This window comes from Hemitrygon akajei, chromosome 22 (genome assembly GCF_048418815.1).
Source record: "Hemitrygon akajei chromosome 22, sHemAka1.3, whole genome shotgun sequence".
NCBI classification, from domain to species: domain Eukaryota; kingdom Metazoa; phylum Chordata; class Chondrichthyes; order Myliobatiformes; family Dasyatidae; genus Hemitrygon; species Hemitrygon akajei.
In genome coordinates this window covers 54,901,970-54,924,180 of record NC_133145.1, presented here as the reverse complement: position 1 = coordinate 54,924,180, position 22,211 = coordinate 54,901,970, and the positions used below count along the sequence as shown (strand labels likewise).

The 22,211-nt window shown below is 44.5% G+C and overlaps 1 protein-coding gene across 3 annotated transcripts in view; it reads left to right on the top strand.

Moving 5' to 3' along the window:
* Window positions 1-411: 411 nt before the first annotated feature.
* Window positions 412-22,211, top strand: part of gprc5c (G protein-coupled receptor, class C, group 5, member C) — a 33,360-nt gene continuing 11,560 nt past the window's right edge. The window contains exons 1-3 of one of the 3 annotated variants that reach the window (XM_073026275.1): window positions 412-477; window positions 9,755-10,817; window positions 18,527-18,630. In XM_073026275.1, the coding sequence (XP_072882376.1) occupies window positions 9,806-10,817; window positions 18,527-18,630 (1,116 nt within the window). In that variant the 5' untranslated portion in view covers window positions 412-477; window positions 9,755-9,805. The other 2 variants (XM_073026276.1, XM_073026274.1) reach the window with 2 other exon arrangements.

Below are 22,211 nucleotides of genomic sequence, written 5' to 3'. Positions count from 1 at the left end.
CTATTGTAATTTACAGCTTTTATTATTATGTATCGCAATGTACCGCTGCTACATAACAACACATTTCAGAACATACGCCAGTGACATTGAATCTGACCTGATTCGAATCGCAGCAGGAAATGCTTATACAAGGAAATGTGAAACAATTACGATGCTGGAAGTCAAAAGTAAAGTCAGAAAATTCTGGAAATACTCAACCGTCAGGCAGCATCTGTGATTAAAGGAACAAACGGCATTTCAATTGTTTTACATTTCCTTCTTTCAGTAGAGCCAATGAGATTAGCTGTTGGTTCTTGTGCAGAGTTAATCCTGTTACTCTGTGGATGCCGACTGAACCGGTGGGTACTTTCTGCACATTTTATTTCAGAAAGGAGAAGCCATCGCGGGGAGAGGTACCCACCCTCACAGAGAAATCAAATCCCCGTCAGCTTCAGCTCCGTGCGGACGAGCACTGCCCTCTGTGGCAGGATGGTCCAGGTAAACTCAGACCGAAATTGGCGGGGAAAGGCTTGTGTCGATGAAAACTCCGATCAGCTGGACTGAACGTTCAGGGTCGACATAAGTCAATTTAATGCGTGGAGCTTCCCTGACAACTAACTCACCCTGGAGCAAGTTACAGAGCAGGTGATACCCCGAGGGGTATGAAACGTCCGCGCCGCCTTGCTACGTTATGACTCCGTAAAGAATCTTTAAACTGCCGCCGAGCGCTCTTTAAGGGGAAGGGGGGAGGACGCGCCATTCCTGAGCAAGGCGTGTGAGAGGCACCCTGGCTTTTAAACCCGGCGCTGGGCAGGGTCACGTCACGCTGATGTCAGTGCACAGACTCGGCGAGTTCGGGAGCTCCGCTCAGTGTGTGGATGCGCCTCGTCGCCGAAGCTCCCCTGCCCCGTGTTTCTGCGTGCGTACTTTTCCACGGCGGGTCGACAGAAGCGAGTGCATTGGCAGTACACGCTGCATCGTAAGTGCAAGCAAATTGACTTCTTTGTGTGTGTGTGTGTTCCGAAGCAAGCCTTGCTTAATAAGTTTTGCTTTTAGGGTTTGGGTCCCGTGAAGGGGACCGGCCGGGCTCTGGGATCTGTGTGTGAGGGTGGTGGAGGGGAATAGGTGCCCTTGGGCGCCGGCTGCGCACCCGGGACCCGCGTGTAACAAAAAGCAAACACACGGCAGAGTAACTCAGTGGGTCAGGCAGCATCTACTGGGCGCGTCGACTGAAAACGTGAAGGACTTGCAAAACTTAATAGTTTCCAAAATGTATTTGCAGACGGTATCCGCGGTTCCGCCGGAGTTGGGAGGTTGGGAAGTGTATATGGCCTCTCCGAAGCACGAGTCCGCGTCCGTGCGGGGAGTTTTCGAGCGAAGGCTTTGTGTTGTAGCAGCCTACTTTTATCTGCTGCTGCTGTCTGCCCGTTGATGCTACCTCGGGCTTTCCTGGAACCGTGCCCGAGCTCCCTCTCCAAGCAAAGATTTCGAATCGTCCCAACTCTTCCCGTCCCATTGTGTTCGCCGCGTCCCCACGCCTTTCCATTGTCCGCCGGTGTCCGATTTCCCCCGGGGAGTTAGAAACCTCGCCTTCAGCGCTTCTCTCTGGTGGATGGTTCGGGGGAGGGGGGGGGGTGTCTGTTTTTATTTATTTTCAGTGTTTCCCCTTGTGTCTGATGGTTTGGATTCTACTCCAGAGATAACCACCGAACAAAGCGGAGGGCGATAGGTTCTTGTTTAGTCAGGACGTCAAAGGTTACGGGAAAGGCAGGAGAATGGGGTTGAGAAGGATAATAGAACAGCCATGACGGAATTATGGTGTAGACTCGATGGGCCAAATGGCTTCACTCTATTCCAATCTCTTATCGTCTTAAAACTGGGCTGTAACTGATCTGGTAGTCTGGCAGTGTCGGAGATGCTGCCTTTAAACTCCACCTGCCCCTCCTTGCGTTGTAGAAGATGATGGACGCTGACGAAATGGTAGTATGTAGTGACGTTTACTAACCTTAATAACACATTTGCTTTATTTTGAACTTTACTTTGAAACGTGTTGCCTTCTCCTCTCAAGTATTTATTTTCAGCGAATAAACTGGTTAGGTACCCAGACAGTGTTGTGTTACTGTGGCCACGTTTCCCACAACTTTGAAAGTCTCATCCTCCGGAGATGATTAAAGAAAAGGTAGCTGTATTTTCTCCCTTTAAAACCCCACTGGCTTTATTGAAAGCTGTTTGATAGAAATGCCAATTCTTTATTTCATTTGGAGCGCAGAATTTGCAGAGTTCCAGTGGCTGTTCTGTAGAGTTTGGAGAGGGCGCAGAAAGGTTTCCCAGGAAGGATGAGAGGACATGTGCAAAAGACAAACTTCGAATCTGGCAGAGGAGGTGACCTGAAAAGTTTATAAGATTTTGAGAAGCATAGACAGAGTAGACAGTCCGTACTTCTTCCCAGGATTAAATGTCTGATAGTAGAGGGCCTGAACTCTACGGTGAGGTGGGTATTTATTTTAGAGTAATGGGTGTCAGGCGACCTGGTGGAGGCAATCTCAATAGAGATGATTAAGTAACTTTTAGATAGGTACATGGATATGCAGAGAATGGAGGAATTGTGCTTTGTGTAGAAAAAAGGGACTAGTTTAGTTGGGCATTAATTACTGGTTTAATTATTTTTGGCACAGTATTGTGTACCAAAGGTCCTGTTTCTTTGCTGTACTGTTCTATGATAGACCAAGGTTACACTGAATGAGCTACCTTGTGTTACGGTGTTGTTTGGGTACTGCAGATAGCAAATGATGAGGGTGTAGATAGGGTAAATGCAGGCCTTTTTCCATTGAGGCTTAACAGGAATGTGAGGGGGAACTTCTTCACTCGGAGGGTGGTGAGAGTGTGGAACGAGCTGCCAGCGCAAGTGGTGGATTTGGGTTCGATTTCAACACTTGAGAGAAATTTGGATAGGTGTGCAGATGGGAGCGTTATGGAGGACCATGGTCTGGGTGCAGGTCGTTGGGCCAATGGCATGCACTAGATGGGCTAAAGGGCCTGTTTCTGTGCTGTAGTGTTCTGTCTACGAGAGATCCTCCCTGTTGTCTTTGAGGTACCTTCTTAGTTTAAGCTCCAAATTGCCTTTCCCTCTGCACCAGGAGAAAGCACAATTGAAAACAAACACGTGATTGTGTGTTCAAGCCTCACAGCAGAAGAGAGACACAGGATCATGTCTCTCTACAAATTTGTTCCTCTACATCCTGCAGACTGTTGGGTGATCTATAAGATCACCTCATTAATGTGGTCACGCCATTCTTACTCCTCAGATCCACCCATAAAGCCCACAAGTTCTCTAGTCTGTCCTGACTGAACACTGCCATAACAATTTCCCTAACTAGTAATGCCGCCCTCTCCCTTGATCTCTCCTGTTCCGTCACATCTAAAGCAACGGAACCCTGGAATATTGAGCTGCCAGTCCTGCCTCCTGCAACCAGGTCTCTCTAATGGCCAGAATGACATAATTCCACGTGCTGATCCAGGTCCTGAGCTCATCATTCTTTCGTACAATACTTCTTGCATTGAAATGTACATGGTCTAGAACATCAGCTGCACCATGCTCAAACTTTTGGTTCCTGACTTTGTCTGAGGTCTTACACACATCTGTCTACACAACCTCTCCACTCTCGGTTCTGGTACTCTGGTTCCCATTCCTTGCACCTCTAGTTGAATCTAGTCATTAAGCTTGTTGTTTTGTGGCAGTGGTACTCTGCAATACACAAAATATACTATAATAAATGTATATTTTTTAAAAAATTAAGTACTGTAGTGCAAAAAGAGAGCATCTTCGGGCTCCTTGATGGTAGCAATGAGAAGATGGCGTGCTGTAGGTGGTGGGGGGTCTTTAATGATGGATGCCACCTTTTTCAGGCATCGACTTTTGAAGACGTTCTCGATGCTGGGGAGTGCCCATGATGGAGGTGGCTGAGTTTACAACCCTCTGCCTCCTTTTCTGATCCCGTGCATTTGTCCCTCCATGCAGCCAGTTAGAATGCCGTCTGTATCTGTAGAAGTTTGCTAGTCTTTGGTAACAAGCCAAATCTCCTCAAACTCCTAATGAAATGTAGCCACTGGCATGCCTCCTGTGTGATTGCATCAGCGTGTTCAGGATAGAGATGCTGATACCCATGAACTTGCAACTGCGCACCCTTTCCACTGCTGACCCCTCCGTCATAAGAGTCCTGGGTGATCGTTTTAAAGAGGCATCTTCTGAGTAAATCCTCCAAGAGGACAACAACCTTGTAGGGTTTGGAGGCTTGTGTGCCTCAATGACCCGGAGAGGTATGTTGGCTGGAGTCAGAGTGTTGTGCTTTGGTGCTTGGTAGGGTCACCTAAACAAAACAGATCCAAGGGTAGAAGCCAGACCAAGTGGCCACCAGTCCTCCAGGTCTGGGTGTTCAGCTCAGGGCTAGCAATTGGGACAGGTTTAAAAAAAAAAATTGTAACAGAAACAGCGATCTTCTTTACGGACAAACAGGGATGGAGGACCTTCACTGCTGCCTGAAATGCCAGTGGTGTAAAGGCAGTAAGTTCCTTCTGAGTGAATAGTAATCTGTCGCCTCTTGTACTGGACACTGAACAAGTTGTCCGACTTAATTAGCACAGCTAAGCCTGGCCTGTTCATATTGCTTACACATGCAATAAATACCACATAAATCATAATGATTTCCAAATAGTGTCACGTGGTCCCTTGGAAATATACCTCTCCCTCAGTCTGAATCTGAGTTAGTTGTATTCCTACTTACCAATTTTGGGCAAATAAACTTTTCATTTAACCATCTTTTACTTGTTGATGATATTTGACACTTTCACGTTTTATCAGAGACACAAAAAAAAACTGCTGTAGATGGGGTAGATAAAAGTGCAGCCTTCTGTGTAACCAGTTAGTAACACATTAAGTTCCTGTGATTAATTAGTAGCTGAAGAACAAAATGTTTGCCAGTGGAATTCAACTGATCTTTGCATTAGGACACCCATCAGTGTAACAAAGGTGTAAATCTATATTCAAAGGCTACTTAATCATTTGTACCATCTCAGTATGCTTTCCCGTCAGCTTGAACCAGTCTGGCCATTCTCTGTTAACCTCTCTTATTAACAAGGCATTTTTATCCACAGAACAGCTGCTCACTGGATTCTTCTTTTGTTTTTCGCACCATTCTTTGTAAACTCTTAATCACTTGTGCATGAAAATCCCAAGAAATCAGCAGTTTCTGAGATACTCAAACCACCCCATCTGGCACCAATGTTCATTCCACTCTTGACCACATCTGCATCCTTCTATGCGTTGAGTTGCTGCTACATGATTGGTTGATTTGATATTTGCCTTGATGAGCAGGTGCACCTAATAAAGTGATCAAAGTCACTTAAATCATATTTATTCCCTTTTTCTGATGTTTGGTCTGAACAACTGAGCCTCTTGACCATATCTGCATGCTTTTATGCATTGAGCTGCTGCTGTATGATTGGGTGATTTGATATTTGCCTTGATGAGCAGGGGTACCTAATAAAGTGGCCACTGAGTGTATATCTAGCTGAGGCATACTTCTGTGGAACTAACATTATTCATTAAGCCAATTGCCACGGCATCAGGGTTTACTTTGCAGATTTCTGAATATTTTTTTAAAAAGAAACAATTTGAACTTCTGTCTTGCAAAAATAAAATTAAAAGTTTTAGATGCAAGACATTTGTGAGTACATTTATTTAAAAGGAACCATCACCCAGGACATGAGTTCTCATTACTGCCATCAGGAAGGAGGTACAGGAGTCTGAAGGCACAAACCTAATGTTTTAGGAACAGCTTCTTCCCCCGCCATCAGATTTCTGAATGTGCGATGAACACTACCTCACTGTTCTTTTTGTATTACTTGTTTAATTTAATTTGTTTTTGTAATTTAGTTTTTCTATCTATTGCTCTGTACTGCTGCCACAAAACAAGAAGTTTCACACCATATGTCAGTGATATTAAATCTGATTCTGAGGAGCTGGCTGTGCAGGGTAAGTTTATAAGCTTGAGGGGGATAGAGCAAGGAAATGTAGTTAGCACACCTGTGATGGGCCAAATAGCCTCCTTCAATGTTGAATGGGTTTGATCTTGACCTGTGCAATACTGTGAAACAGATGATTGTGACTTACAGTTCTATCATTTCCTATTTGACTACTTCATGATATAAAGTAGATAGTCAGCTCTACACCCCCACTTTCTCAGTGTGGGACAAAACCTACAGAGACGACACGGTAGTATAGCTTAACGATACTACAGCACCAGTGACCTGGGTTCAATTCCTGCCGCTGTCTGTAAGGAGTTTGTACGTTCTCCCTGTTACCATGTGGGTTTCCTCCCACGTTCCACCAAGATAATTTAGTAGATTAATTGGGCAGCATAGGTTCATCGGGGCAAAAGGTCCTGTTATTGTCCTGTATCTCTTAAGTAATTTTTTTAAAAACCTGTTTTCCTCAACAAACATTGACTCAGCATTTTGTATTTTGAACCAGTCTGACAGGGCAAAAGTTTGTGCCTCTGAGGTTGCAGCTGGCCACTTGGGAGAGGAATTACTTCATTTGCTGGATAATTAGGGTTATAAACAACACCCTTATAAGTTACAAACTTATGATCTTAAGTTGACCATAAAATCTGACAAATCTCATTAGTCCCCGTCTGTAAATATAAAACACATTCATTTCTCAGTTTTTGTTTTTCCAAAATACTTAAGACAAAAATCAAAGACTGCAGATGTTAGAAATCAGAATTCATAACAAAAATGTTGCAAGGTCGGGCAGCATCTGTGGAGAGGTGGACAGTAACATTTGAGGTTGGAGACGGGTCATCAAAACTTCATCAGTTCTGACGAAAAGTCTTCTACCTAAAACAATAATTGATTCTTTATCCACAGATACAACCTGTCCTGCTGTGTAATCACAACGACTTTTTAAATTACTTCTAATGATTGTTTTACTTAAAGGGAAAAAACAGTGGATTCCAGTTAATTGGGACACATCTGGGGCTAGTACATTTTGGTCAAAATAAGTGTTTATCCCAACTTGCCATTGCCAAGGTTTCATGGAAATGGTTTAAAAAGGTGTGTGTGTCTGTGTGTGTGTGTGTGTGTCTCCCAAACTACCATTTCACTCATTAACTAAAGAATGTTTTTAAATGTCATGCCGTATAGTGCTGATTAGTTACAACGCGGTTATTCAATTCTTTATTGAAACTTTTACAAATGATAAAAATTCATTCTAAGCAACACTTACAACTTCTCGAGCAGCCGCCATTACAGTAAACATTCAGTCAGCCAATGAGGACACGCTACATGTGCACTGAGCCACTCACAGCCAATCATGTATTAGTTCACGCTCTCCCTCACCACCCAAACATTCTTGCTCCCTCACCAATTTATTTGACTTTTTCCCCCACCTGTAATGTCTGGAAAACTGCCTGCAACTTTCCAGTGAGGGTAGTACATCTCAGATGTTGAGGAGAAGCATCAGCGTGGATATGAAACTGCAAATGATATAACATTAGGAAGCTGGTGAGCGTCAGGTTGATGTTGGGGCCTCTTTGACTACATTGATGATCAAAACCACCACCCGCTTCCCTCTGCCGCTGACGCGATGTGTTGCTGCTCCACTGATGTACAGGTTAGGTTAGTAACAGTTGGTTACTCCACAAATTGCTGTGTATACCTAAAATAATACATCATATATCTCGGGTTTGAATTTTTAAAAAAAATAATAAATCAGGCGCACATATCCATTTGCATAATGTTACAATAGCCCCATGCAGAACTGGTTTAATTAAGGCTCCACCTCTGAGGAATGCATCCTCAGCATTAAATGGGGTCTGAGTGTACAGATCAGGTCAGAAAACTACCAGAGAGAACATAAAACTGCGTATTAGTCCCCTATAGTTACTGATGGAGGAACTGCCCTATCGTGTTCTTTTGACTGACTAAATAAAATCATCCAAAACAGAATTGCAAGACACCTATCGTAGATAATGTGCTGCCTTCATACAATATACAGCAATTGCATCCTCCAAAATCTTCATTTTCATTCTAACATTCAAGACGATTGTCAATACCTTCAAATTCTTTCTAGTTCCTAACTTGTTGAAGCAGTGAAATCATCTTGATTTCAGTCCCAGGTCTGGCATCTTGAAATTGCAGTGAGCAAAACAGTTCTGAATTGTCTTTCTGCTTATTTCTCGCCAACTGTCAATGACAAAAAAAATCACTAAACACAAACACATGAAACTAACGTTATTTCAAAACTATTCTCTAAGCACAAGTAATACACGCTCGCGCACACACACCACCACCCCCACCACCCCCCATTGGAGTAACCCTGCAGGCCAGGCAGCATTTATGGAAAAGGGTATAGTTGACATTTTGGGCTGCAACACTTCATCTCTCTCTTCTTTGTAGCCACAGTTTAGTGTCTGCCTGTCATGCAAGTGCATGTGTCTGACACTAGTTGGAAACTGTTCAGCAACAGTCTTCTGTCCCAATTAAGCGACATGATGTCCCAACTAAAAGAAGGGAATCCTGGCTGTTTTCTCAACTAGTTACTCTTTAAGATTTGTCCCAAATAAGGGGCTGCCCGGATTAACCAACAGCCTAATTAACTGGAATTTACTGTAATTTGTGAAAGGGCAGTGTCCCCTCACAGAAACTAACTGGAGAATGGCCACAGGGTTTTCAGGGTACACTTTCCTTTCACAATGTATTTCCTATTTATGAAGTAATGTTGGTAAGTTATAGAAATCTAATAATATTTGCATTGTCAATATTGTACCACTCTTGCAGTTTGAATGTGTCTACAACCTCAGATTAACAGAAGATTCTGCAGATGCTGACAATCCAGAATAACAAAATGCTGGAGGAACTCAGCAGGCTAGGCAGCTTCTCTGAAAAGGAATGAGCAGTAGATCTAAAAGATCCAAACCTTTTTTTTTTAATGCCATGGACCCCAGGTTGGGAACTCCTGATGTACAGGGTCTCTTCTTTTCACTTCACTGTAGTGCCTCTCTTCTTTCCCTTTCTCCCATGGCCCACTCTCCTCTCCTAGCAGATTCCTTCCTCAGCCCTTCACTTTTCTACCCATCACCTCTCAGCTTCTCACTTCATCCCCACCTATCCCCCCTCATCTGTCTTCACTATCAGCTTCTAGCTAGTACACCATCCTATTTCTCCCCCCCTCCCCCACCATCTTTTCCAGTCTGTCAAATGTCCATTTCTTCCCTCAGATTAATATTTGATCTACTCTGGCCACTTGGTGTGGTCGGTACCCATACAATGGTGGGGCATTTGATTTTGCGTTAGAAATGACTGAGCATTCTTGGGGGAAGTTGGCAAGAGGTGATGGTGGGAAGTAATATGCCAGGGGAATATATAAAGTTCTTTTTTTTTAAAAAAAATGAAAGGCTAGCAGTCTTATTTAATAACTTAATTGGGTTCACATGTTCTTGAAACTGCTTGAATGGAGTTCTTGGCAACGTGCTTTTGTTTAAAAAGAAATCTTACATGGCAAATTATTGCTTTTAAGAATATTCTTAGTGATGAATTTGTTATCCTGAATTAGAAATTATATGCTTAATTTTGAAGTTGACCAAGTGCTTATTGTGGCACTGAGCGGAGATATCCATTTTCGCTTCTCGTTGCTGTAGAATTATGTCGATGAGTACCCAATAGTTGAGTTCAGCATAGTTTGATAGCTGACGGTCTGTGTTCTTCACTTTTCCAGGTATGAGACAAGTCCTGAGCTCTGGTCGAACGACAGCCCAAGCTGGAGACGATGCTGATCTCGCCACTGTGTGCTTTGGTGGTTGCTCTTCTTCCAGTGACGGTTGCTGCCGCAGTGCCAGCGGGTTGCCCCGCCACCCTCGACCCCCTTTACTTCAACCTCTGTGACCTGTCGGCTGTCTGGGGGATCGTGCTGCAGGCGGTAGCCAGCGCCGGCATTCTGAGTTGCTTCGTGCTGGCGCTCGTTTTGGTAGCGAGCATACCCTTCATTCAAGACGGCAAGAAGAAGAGTGCTGTGGGCGTCCAGCTTTTTTTCATTTTTGGCACCTTTGGGCTCTTCTGCCTGGATTTTGATTTCATCGTCCACGAGGACTTTGCAACCTGCGCGTCCAGAAGGTTCCTATTTGGGGTACTCTTCGGCATCTGTTTTTCATGCTTGTTGGCACATGCTTTCAGACTTAATTTCCTCGTCAGGAAAAACGACGGTCCCAAAGCGTGGTATGTCTTTCTCTTGGCTCTTTCTCTTGCCCTTGTGGAAGTGATAATTAACACTGAGTGGTTAATAATTACCATTGTACGAAACAACAGCACCCACCCTGTGCCACTTGGAGACCCTTGCAATATTGCTGAAATGGACTTTGTCATGGCTTTAATTTATATCATGTTCCTAATGGTGGTCACATTTGGCCTGGCTATGGCCTCTCAATGTGGTCATTTCAAACACTGGAAGAAACACGGCATTTTTATCCTCGTCACGATTAGTTTGTCCATCGCCATTTGGATTGCCTGGATTGTGATGTACGTTTACGGGAACGAGAGAGTGGGAAGCCGGCGCTGGAAAGACCCGACCATCTCCATCGCTTTGGTTGCCAATGCCTGGGTGTTTGTCTTTCTTTACATCATCCCCGAGATCTGCCACCTGACGAAGGCCAGCATGGAGCAGAATTATGTCGAAGAGGTCTATCCTACAAGAGGCGTGGGCTATGAGACCATCTTGAAAGAGCAGCAAGCCCAGCACATGTACATAGAAAACAAGGCCTTCTCAATGGATGAACCCAACGCAGGTTAGGTCATTTTTTTTTTTCTTTTTGAGTATTTTGGTAACATGATTTTGTAGAAACTTGTCCTGGTACATGTGGTAGCATGTTTCCAATGGCAGGTAATACTGAAATATATTGATTCAGTGGTAGTAGATGTTTCAATGTACAGGTGACAAATGACGATAACGCTTAGAATTAGAAATTTTGAAAGTGGGTTTCAACATGTACACTTTATTAGGTACAGGAGTGCACCCAATAAAGTGGCCACAGCTGTGGAACTCTGCTGTAGTCCATCCACTTCAAGGTTCAACGTTTTATGCGTTCACAGAGATGCCCTTCTGCACACCGCTGTTGTAACAGGTGGTGATTTGAGTTGCTGTCACCTTCCAGACAGTCTGATCATTCTCCTGACCTCTCATTAATAAGGCGTTTTCACTCACAGAACTGCAGCTCTCTGGATGTTTTTTGTTTTTCATACCATTCTCTGTAAACTCTAGAGACTGTCGGTGTGTGAAAATCGCAGGGGATCAGCAGTTTCTGAGCTACTCAAACCACCCCAACTGGCCCCAGTAATCATTTCAAAGTAACATTGATCTCATTTCTTCCCCAATCTGGTGTTTGGTCTAACAACTAACTGAACCTCTTGACCACGACTGGATACTTCAGTTGCTGCCACATAAATTGGCTAATCAGATATTTGCATTAATGATTAGATGTACCTAATAATGTGTCCACAATGTATATCATAAAGACAAGAGATTCTGCAGATGCTGGACATCTGGAAACGCACAAACTGCTGGAGGAACTTAGTTAGTCGGGCAGCGTTTATGGAGCAGAATGAACAGTCAACGGTTCATCAGGACTGGAAAGGAAGGGGAGCAGAAGAGAGAATACAAATGTGGGAGGGGAGGAGTATGATTTGTCAGGTGATAAATGACCCCAGGTGAAGTGGGGCGGGGGAGATGAAGTAATAAGCATGAGGTGATGGGTGGAAGAGGTTAAGGGTTGAAGTAGGAATCTAATAGAAGAGGAGAGTGGACCATAGATGAAAGGGAAGGAGGAGGGGCACCAGGGGGAGGTGATAGGCAGATGAGACGAAGAGGTTAGAGCAGGGGAGGGGGAAAAGTTACTGGAAGTTAGAAAAATTCATGCTATCAGGTTGGAGGCTGCCCAGATGGAATATGAGGTGTTGCTCCTCCCACCTGATATTGGATTCATCATCGCAGTACATCAACATGTATATTACTGTTCTCCACATTTGCCACAAGTGAAGAGAAACTTTTTTTCTTTGATTAATTAAGTGGGTTTGAATTCCCTCTGCTATAAAAATGTATCAAATCATTTTTTTTGAATTGCTGAAGTTTTATTCAGGTGTAGCATCCTTGTGGCCAACCATTTTAATTCCTGTCCCCAATTCTGTTTTGGCGTGTCAGTCCATGGCCTCCATCTTTGCTCGGGGTGGAGGAGCAACACATCATACTCCCTGTAGGTAGCCTCCAACCTGATGGCGTGAACATCAATTTCTCCTTCCAGTAACTTTTCTTTTTGTTCTTTTCTCCTTCCTTCAACTTCTATTCCCCACTCTGACCTCTTGCCACTTCTCACCTGCCTATCAACGTCCCTGTGGTGTCCCTCCTTCCCTTTCTCCCATGGCCTTTTCTCCTCCAGCCCTTTTATCTTTCCCAGCCTCACCCATCCCCTTCTAGCTTGTCCTCCTTCCCCCACCCCCACCCCTTTATTCTGACGTCTTCACCCTTCCTTTCCAGTCCTGAAGGGTCTCAGCCCGAAATGTTGACTGTATTCATTTCTGTCAATGCCGCCTGACCTGATGCGTTCCTCCAGCAGTTTGTATATGTTGCTGATCGATGGGCAGTCGTTGTTCCTCATTCCTTTTAATGAATTCAGTCGTCATTGTAATTTAGAGACCCAGCACAGTAACAGGCCCTTCCAGCCCAACAGTCCAGTGACACCCAATTACACCCACGTGACTACCGTAATTAATCTACTGACTGGCACGTCATGGACTATGGGAGGAAACCCGAGCACCCAGTAGAAACCCACTGAATCACGGGGAGAATGTATAAACTCCTTACAGACAGCACTGAGAATTGAGCCTGGGTCACCGGCTCAACGGTGTTAAGCTAACAGCTAGTCTACCATGCTGCCCACAAAAATTAGCCAGATAAAAATGAAAATTTAACATCATCCCAGCTAGGATTTGAACCCACGATCCCTGGTTTAGGAGGCCAGTGCCTTATCCATCTTCTTTCTCTGACTTTTAAATAAATTCTACGATCATTTAAAAGGGGCAGTACTGGTTGGAGGTGATGAGTCCAGCGGTGAGATATCTAACTGGCATTGAAAAATAGAAAGCTGTGTTGCAGAAGTTTCTATTTCGTTTTTTTTTAAAGTTGTTTTAGTTGCACTGTTACCTTTGAACTTCCTCCATTGTCAGAAATGGTTCTCAGCTTACGGCCAGAGCAACGTATGGCTGTGGCCGATGTGAGATTGTGTTGAGATGCCCCCTAGACATATTGGTTGGTGCAAATCTGACCCACTAAAGTAAATGACTGTAAACCAATCATGGCCATTTTTTCCCCGTGATATTAAAAATAATTATGATGTTTTGTTCGTTTGCCTCTAAGCAAATTTAAAGAGTGGCTTCATTTGTCACATGTGCATCAAAATGTACAGTGAAATGCAGTGTTTGCGTCATATCACCAAGGACTTGATGTCTCTTGACACCAAGACACCACGACTTGGAGTCTCTTGTCAGAAATGGTTGAGTGGGACTGGTTTTGGCTGTTAAATAAAGCAGAACATCTGGTTCAGTGCCTGGAGTGATGGTTCAATCCCTCCTAAATCGAGGTGTTGTGAAAGCAAACAGTTTCACCTTGCACAAGAGTTTCTGCAGATGCTGGAAATCCAGAGAAACGTGCACAAACATGCTGGAGGAACTTAGCCAATCAGGCAAAATCAGTGGAGAGGAGTTAAAGAGCCAATGTTTCAGGCTGAGACCCTTCATCACGACTGGAAAGGAAGGGGGATGAAGCCAGAGTAAGAAGGTGGTGGGAAGGGAAGGAGTATAAGCTGGCAGATGATAGGTGAGAGTGGGTGAGGAGGGGGATGTCAGAGTTTCACCTGACTACTTCCTCGCAGTTACCATGTCCTCCCCTTCCTCGGACTGAACAGTATGGGGAAGCAGGTTTACCTAATGTGAACGAGGGAAAACTAATCAAAATGGCCAAGAATAGGACTTCGAGTTTGTGTGGTTGGGCAGTCGCTCAGTGCTGAAAATTCATCCATTTTAACAGCGAGACTGGGCAAAACTAGCGGAGACTGGAGCAGAAGACTCGAAGGGTGGGCCAACTGCAGAGGACCTGACGTCTGTTTTCAATCTCTCGCGCTTCTTGGGCTCTCGATGGGGGCTGGGGACCAGGTTCAAGGAGCAGACGTCTCTCAGGCTTGAGTTACCGATACCAAAAATACCCAGTTACTCCCTGGTGGGGAGGTCCCACCACGGGACTTAATTATTCCGTTCGTGGGTCTAAAGCTGGACTAGGCAAGAGAATTAATTTGATTCCATTACAGAGGACGTTAGATGTTATCTGGGGTATTGTTTACTTTGTTAGTCTCCCTTTTTAAGGATTTTAATGCATTGGAAACAGTTTGGAGGTTTGCCATGCTTGTACTGGCAAAGGGTGCTACAGTAGTGTGCGGGAACAATTATAAGAGTTGAATTGCTGCAGCTGTCTGTAAGGAGTCTGTCTATTCTCCCTGGGTGAGAATAGACAGACTCCGGGTGCTCTGGTTCTTCCTCCCCCCACATTCCAAAGACATTTGTTGGTAAGTTGTAGGTGTGCTAGTTTGGCACTGCATGCGTGGCCACTCTTTGGCATGAACATTGAATTTTCCGACTTCCGGTAATTCCCTCCCTCTCCCCTTCCCCATCCCAATTTCACTCTGCCTCCTCCTCCAGCTGCCTATCACCTCTCATGATTCTGTCGTCTTCTACTACCCGTAGTGCTTTCCCCTTACATCCCTTCTTCACCTTTCCGGCCTATCCCCTCCCTGCTTCCCCACCTCCACCCCTTGATCTTTCCCCTGATTGGTTTTTCACCTGGCACCCACCCGCCTTCTCCTTCCCACCCTCCTCCCCCCCCCCCCACCTTCTTCATTCCTGACGAAGGGTCTCGGCCCGAAGCATTGACTGCTCGTTTCCGCGGATGCTGCCCGACCCGCTGAGTTCCTCCAGCGTGTTGTACGTGTTGTGTGGCCACACTTGCGGGCTCCCCTTGACGCGTCCTTGCGCGGTCGGTGCAAATGACGCATTTTGCTGTATGTTTCGACGTACGTGTGACAAAAAACGCTGATCTTTTAAGTTGGCCTTGCTGAGAAAGGTGAACAGGATAGGCTTTTGTCGGTTGAAGATGTTAGTGTGAGAGAGAACCAGACTGAAACACAGAGTTGTGAAGGATTTGGCAGTGTGGATTTGGAGTGGGTTTTTTTTTGTGTGTGGCAGAATCTAGCACTGGGTGGGGAGTTGGGCGTATGTCCCTCTTTTAAAAAAAATAGAGAGCTGTCCGCGTAAAACAGATTATCGAAACTGTTTTCTCTAAGAGCCTTTGGAAATATCTTTCAGAGTATTTGCATATTTGTTAAGTAAAGGGTTGCTGGGTTACTGTCGAGTTTACAAACAAGTTGGTTATGATCTTGTCAAATGTTAGTGCAGGCAAGAGGGGCTGGAATGACTTTCTACTCTTAACTAATTTATCTATATTGGGTGTAGTCCCTGCATTTTTAATCTGGAATTTAAAATTTCAATGGGACAGAGATTGTGTAGCCAGAGAGCTTTTGCATTGTTTAAACCAAAAAAAAATAGTTGATTTCCGTTGAGGTTTGGACGGCATAGTAGTGTAGTGGTGAAGTGGAACGTGATTGTAGTGCCAGCGACCAGGGTTCAATTCCCGCCGCTGCCTATACGGAGTTTGTATGTTGTCCCTGTGGGTTCCTCTGGGTGCTCCTAGTTCCTGCCACGTTCCTAAAAGAACTACAGATTAAGGTTAGTGAGTTATGGGCCTGCTACGTTGGTGCCAGAAGCATGGGGACACTTGCAAACTGCCTCCGGGAGCACATCCCTGATCTGTATTGGTCATTGACGCAAAAAAACAACTTAATTGTATATTTCGATGCACATGTGACAATTAAAGCTTAAAAAGGACATATGATCTCATCTGTGTGACTCCTGCCCCACCAACGTGTTGGATTCATAGCTCACCATGAGGTTGCCCACTTCGCTGTTCACGGGGAAGGTCCACGCCCCATGTTGCTCAGGACTGAGAAAGAATTGTAATCGGGGGGGGGGGGGGGAGGAGAAACAACGCCTTTAATGATTGGCACTAAATGTGTACAAGAGGGCTGGCTGTTGGGTCGTTCTCAGTTCGGCGCTTTGTAAGCTGATTTGTGTGGTGACTGTGTTCTGCAGCTAATTCTTCCGCACCATCTCCACTGTGGACGTCTTGATCGGATGGTTCTTTGTCTGGAACCTTTCCCTGGACCCACTTCCTTTCTCAGAGTGGCAGGTTCTCCTGAAAGCCATTGTGCTAGATGGTGCCAGTGCCCGGTCGTGGCTGGACGTGGGTGCCTCTGTACTGACAGTCCCCAGCTGGATGGACCTGACCGTGCACTGGTCCAAGGGTAGTGCCATGTTCTAAGGGGCTCTCCAGTGGTGGGCCTGCAGGTGGTTGTAGAGGCTGATCTGAGGTCCACATTCTGGCATGGAACATAATCCTGGGTGTTAGGCTGGATTTCCATAATGGAGAATGTCTGTGCATGGCATTGTTTAACGTGGTGAGGCAGGATGAATGGGCAGCCACTGCACAGTCCTTGATAGATCTGGGTCAGGGTGCAGTGACAGGCCTGGGGACTCTTCACAGCCTCTTCCGCCAGCTCCGCTGATGGATCGTTCTTTCTCTGGGACCTTCCACGACCTTTAGTGTCGTGGGTGACCCCTATCAGGAGCTGAGCACCAAATGGTTAAACTTCAGACATCACCACTCTCAGGGTCTCAGGAATTCAGAAGTCTCTCCAGCACGAGGTGACAATCGTCGGAGGGAGGCCCAAGTGTATCTGCATACTGAGAACCCTTTCTCGCTTCCTTCTCCCTGCTCATCCCAAATGTTAGGGCAACCTGCCACAATCTATCAGACCTGTACCGCTGGAGCTTTGCTGGCTGTGAGATACTTCGGGGTTTTAAATCTCTCTGCCTTTCAATATTACTGAAAGACTACTAAAAATCAATTGGGAGAAAAAGTCTAAATACAAACAACAGAACATCTTACTGGTGTAAAATCATTAAAGGACTATTCTTCCACTTTGCATCGTAATGCAGCTTGATAATTCCCATCTGGAATTCAAAGATTCAGCATATGTATGTAGTATACGACCCTACGATTCGTCTTCCCACAGACAGCCATGCAACAAAAAAAACTCCATGGAACCTGTTGAAGGAGAATCCCAACAAAAATGGGGTTATCCCATTTTTCTCGCAGTGACAGAAAGCCATGATATAGACAGCAATGTCTATCATTCAGCACTTCCCAGCTTCCACACAGAAGTCTTGAACTTGCAATTCTCTGGTTATTTCTGAGCTCTGGCTGCCTGGCCGAACCACGTACCACCAACTTCAGCAAACCTAATAAAGGGTCTAACACCTGAACTGTTTCCATCCACCGATGATGCCCAACCTGCTGAGATGTTCCAACATCTTTTGTTTTTTGTGAAGAACTCCTAGCTCTACAGATTTTTTTTTTTTTAATTTGAATTAATTGCTGATTAGCCATCTGGAAGGGAACCCAAGCCCGTTTTCTCCCCCTCGAACGCACAGAAGCCAATTCCCCATCACCTCTGACCCCAGCTGAACTCGGCACACATCTGGAGTTAAGCTTTGTGGAAAAGTTGTGGTGAAATTACTCCAGGGATAGTTTTGCTGAGAGCCCAGTGAGTTTGGAAGTCAAGCTACTTGTTATTTTCTCAAGATAACATCAGTTTACCTAGAACCTAACCCCTTAATTGCTCTGTTCGGTTTTTGGGGCGAGACAGATTTATGTCTGGGTCCGACCAAATGCCGAATACTATCGTTTGCCTCTCTCCTGGCGAGACGCTTGATCCTCCTTAGATGGAGAGATGTTGCCCCGCCCACTCATGCGCAATGGCTTAACGACATTATGGCCTGCTTGGACCTCGAAAAAATTCATTATTCAGTTCTCAATTCGGATTTAAAGTTCCATAAGATCTGGGGGCCTTTTATCGAGTACTTTCATAACCTTCCTCTTGACTAGGGTTTTTTTTTTCTTTTCGGTCCCTTGCTTTCAGCTCCCTTTTTTTTCTGGTAGTAGGCATTATTATCCTCTGTTGCTAAGTGTATTCACAGTCTGGGAGTTTGACTGTCCAGACTTATACTCTCTATATTGTGTGGTGGTTGGTCTGGAGTTGTTGTTGTTTTTTTCTTGTGTTGTGGGGTTTGGGGAGGACACTAAGCTCACTTGTCTTTAATTTAGGTGCTTTTTTGTTAAATTCTCTTCCTTTGTAGCATATTGTTATTGTATGCTTAACTTTGCTCTGTATTAATGCTCCTCATTGGGATTTGGGGTTTTTAATTTTGTAAAATGTTTTGAAAAGCTAATAAAAAAATTTAAAAAAAAGATAACATCAGTTTCTCTTTACTTTCCCAGCAAACAAGTCCAAGTCTCCTTATAGCGGCTACTCTGGTTACAATGGACAGCTTCGCAACAGTGTTTATCAACCGACTGAGATGGCGCTAATGAACAAGCCCAGTGTAAGTTGTCTTAATTTGTTTACAGATAGCTACAAAGTTAATAACTATTATGCTAAAATGACCAAAGGTGGCAGGGTGGATGTATGTCCCTGCCTAAGGAGGTGTAATGCACTCCTTCCCTCCGCTAGCCTGCAGGTCGCCCTTGGGCAAGGTGTAGTACCTGCTTAGCCCCTGAATCGGGTCAGATGAAGCCATGGGAGCAGGTAGAGGATGGTCGTATGAGCAGCCGGTGCACATCACAATTCCTGGTTATGTGACCACTGACGCCAGGCAGACAATCTCTGAAGAGCATTGATAATGGCTGGGGGTCACCCCTCTTGTAAAGGCACTGCCCAGAAGAATGCACTGGCAAACTATGTCTGTAGAAAAGTTTGCTAAGACCAATCATGGGCAAGACCACGATCACCCATGTCATACGACATGGCAATTGATGATGAATAACTACAGGACTGGCAGTGTTTCTGTTCTAGACAGCTAGCCCTTAACTCTGTCTGGAGTTCAAAATCAAAAATGTTTGCAGTTATTAAAGAGGTCATGATTGGTTACTATAAATCATATTTTTATATAAGAAAGTCATCTCTGAATTTACAGCTGATTTAGTCCACCTTTAACTAGCATTCAAACTCTAAAAATACATTATTGAAGTTCCAAGTACTATATACTTGTATCTAAGTATATATATCCAAGTAAGAGATTTATTTTCTTGTGGGTGTTCACAGTAAATACAAAACAAAATGGTGGAGTCAATGAATAAACTACACACAGACAGACAATGTGCAAACAAGGACAAACTGTGCAAATATAAAAAGATAATCAATAAATAATATTGAGAACATTAGTCACTGAAAGTGAGTCCATAGCTTGTGGAGTCAGTCCAGTGTTGAGGTAGGTGAGGTTCTCCAAGCTGGTTCAGGAGCCTGATGGTTGAAAGGTCATTTAGTTATAGAGATACAGCACAGAGCAGTCTCTTCTGGCCAGCAAGCTGTGCTGTTCAGTGATCCACTTATCAATTGTAGCCTAATCACACGACAATTTATAATGACCAATTAACCTACCAACTGGTATGGCTTTGGACTATGGGAGGAAACTGGAGCACGCGGAGGAAACACACACAGTTGGTGGGGAGAACATACAAATTTCCTTACGGGTGGCACTGGAATTGAACCCTGAACTCCAGAACGCCCTGAGCTGTAATATCATCGCGGTAACCGCGACGCTACCTGGTGGTGTGTGACTCAGGGTTCTCGTACCTCCTTCCCGATGGCAGCGGTGGGAAGAGAACAGGTAGGGCCCACGGGAATATTATTTCCTGCAAGTCTGGACCATTTATTCCGGAGCAGACCTTTGTAGTCATTGAATGCAGTGCCTTGGGTTGGACGAATGTGTGAAAAGCACACTTTGTTTTTCACCAAATGATCAGTAGAGATTGTTCTCCTGTCAATCTAAATTTTGTGGGGGGGCGTTTGAGCCATAAAATGCAAAAAGAATTAGCAAAGAAAAATTGATTTAAATGTTTAAGTTAAAATTTAGAATCATAGAACACTACAGCACAGGAACAGACCCTATGGCCCATCTAAGTGTGTACCAAACTATTATTCTGTCCAGTCCCTTGACCTGCACCTGGACTATGGCTCTCTATACCCTCCCATCCATGTACTTGTCCACATTTCCCTTAAAGGTTGAAATCAAACTCGCATCTACCACTTGCCCTGGCAGCTCATTTCATACTCTTGAGTGAAGTTCATCCTCATGTTTCCCTTAAATATTTCACCTTTCACCCTTAACCCATGACCCTCTGGTTCCAGTCACGCCCAACTACAGCAGAGAAATCCTGCTTGCACTTGCCCTATCTATACACTATATAGATTAAAAATTTATATGTATTTCAACAGTTTAAATGTCACTGTATACTGGTAAATCACACTCAGTACCTTTTCCAAGGAGGAGACTATAGCTGAATCACTCTAAAAGAACCCATTATATACTGCACTTGCGTTGGCCAAGCGCCAATGCTGTACTGCCTCTGCGTGTGAAGAATGTGGTTCCATCCGGCAAGCTGCTAAACTCATAGACAATTTGTACAACTTTATTTTTGTTGCTTTTCATTACTTTTGATCCAGATTTGATTGTCATTTGAGAAGAGCTGTAATTTATACTATAACATTCGGTCAGAATGTGCAAGGTTTTGTGAAATCTCACGCGTGCTTCACAAGAATGTGTTTCTTTAGACGCAGGAATTTCTCTCCTCTTTATCATGGGCAATCACCCACGGGGCAGGTCTCTCCTCCTCTGGTGTGCAACTGCTGTGTGTCAGCAGTTTGTCAGATACCTCTGGTGAAGTGTGTGCGTGGGTTATTAAGTTTGATGCACTGCATTTAAAGATGCAATGTTTTATCAGTTCTAAATTGATGGTGAATTACTGAGGAAAGGAATTGCAGCTAGCACTTCCCTTTGCTTTTTTTTTCAGTTAGAAATCGTAAAGAACTCTTTTACCTCCAGATGCTCTAGTTTCCTCCGAAATTCCAAACATGGAACGCTACATCACAGTACAGGCCGATTGGCCCACAGTGTTGTGCCGATCTGTTAACGTGCCTTAATATCAATCTAACCCTTCCCTCCTACATTTTTCTATCATCCGTGTGCCCATTTTTTTTAAATGCCCCTAATGTATCTGACTCTATCACCACTGCACTCCATGCACCCACTGCTCTGTTTAAAGGAAAAAAATCAAACTCGCCTTTGATACCCCCCCACACATATTTTCCTCCAGTCACCTTAAAATGATACCCCCTGGTATTACATATTCCTAGGAAGAAGCCTCAGGCTGTTCACTCTTATCTATGCCCCATCATCTTGTACAGCTCTTGTCAAATCATCTCTCATTCTCGTTCACTCCAAAGAGAAATATCATAGCTCGCTCAGCCTATCACAAGTCATGTACTCTAATCCAGGCAGCATCTTGGTAAATCTCCTCCTCTGCAAAGAACAAAGATGGAGGATTAGGGAGCTGTGTGACGTTGGCGCAGAAAGTGTAGCGACACTTGTGGGCTGCTGCCCCCAGCACAATTCTCCCTGATTTGACACAATTCACAGGACGTTTCGATGCGCCGTACTCGTGACAAATAAAGCTAATCTTTATTTGTTTGCACTGGCATTCACATGAAGTGAATTAGGATTGTGTTCAGTGACCTTGAACTTGTATGGGAGAATGAGGTGGTAGATAGGAGCTACAGGGAGGTAGTCGCCCCTAAGTTGCACGACTCAGGTAGCTGGCTGACTGTCAGGAGAGAGTTTCCTCCGGGTGCTCCGGTTTCCTCCCACATTCCAAAGACTTTGTATGGGTTTGTGGGATAATTGATCACGTGAGTTTAATGGACCGAATGAGCTCTTTGGGCTGGAAGGGATTGTTACCGTGCTGAATTTTTAAAGTATAAAATAAATACATTGCTATCATTGAGATCCCTGAGCAGGTGCCTCTAGGTTCATGAAACTTGAGCCTAGTGATTTGGGCATAATGGTATTACTGTTGTGGTACATTAGTCTCCTGAGAACGCAGGGCAGTTGCCTTGTAAATCAGCATT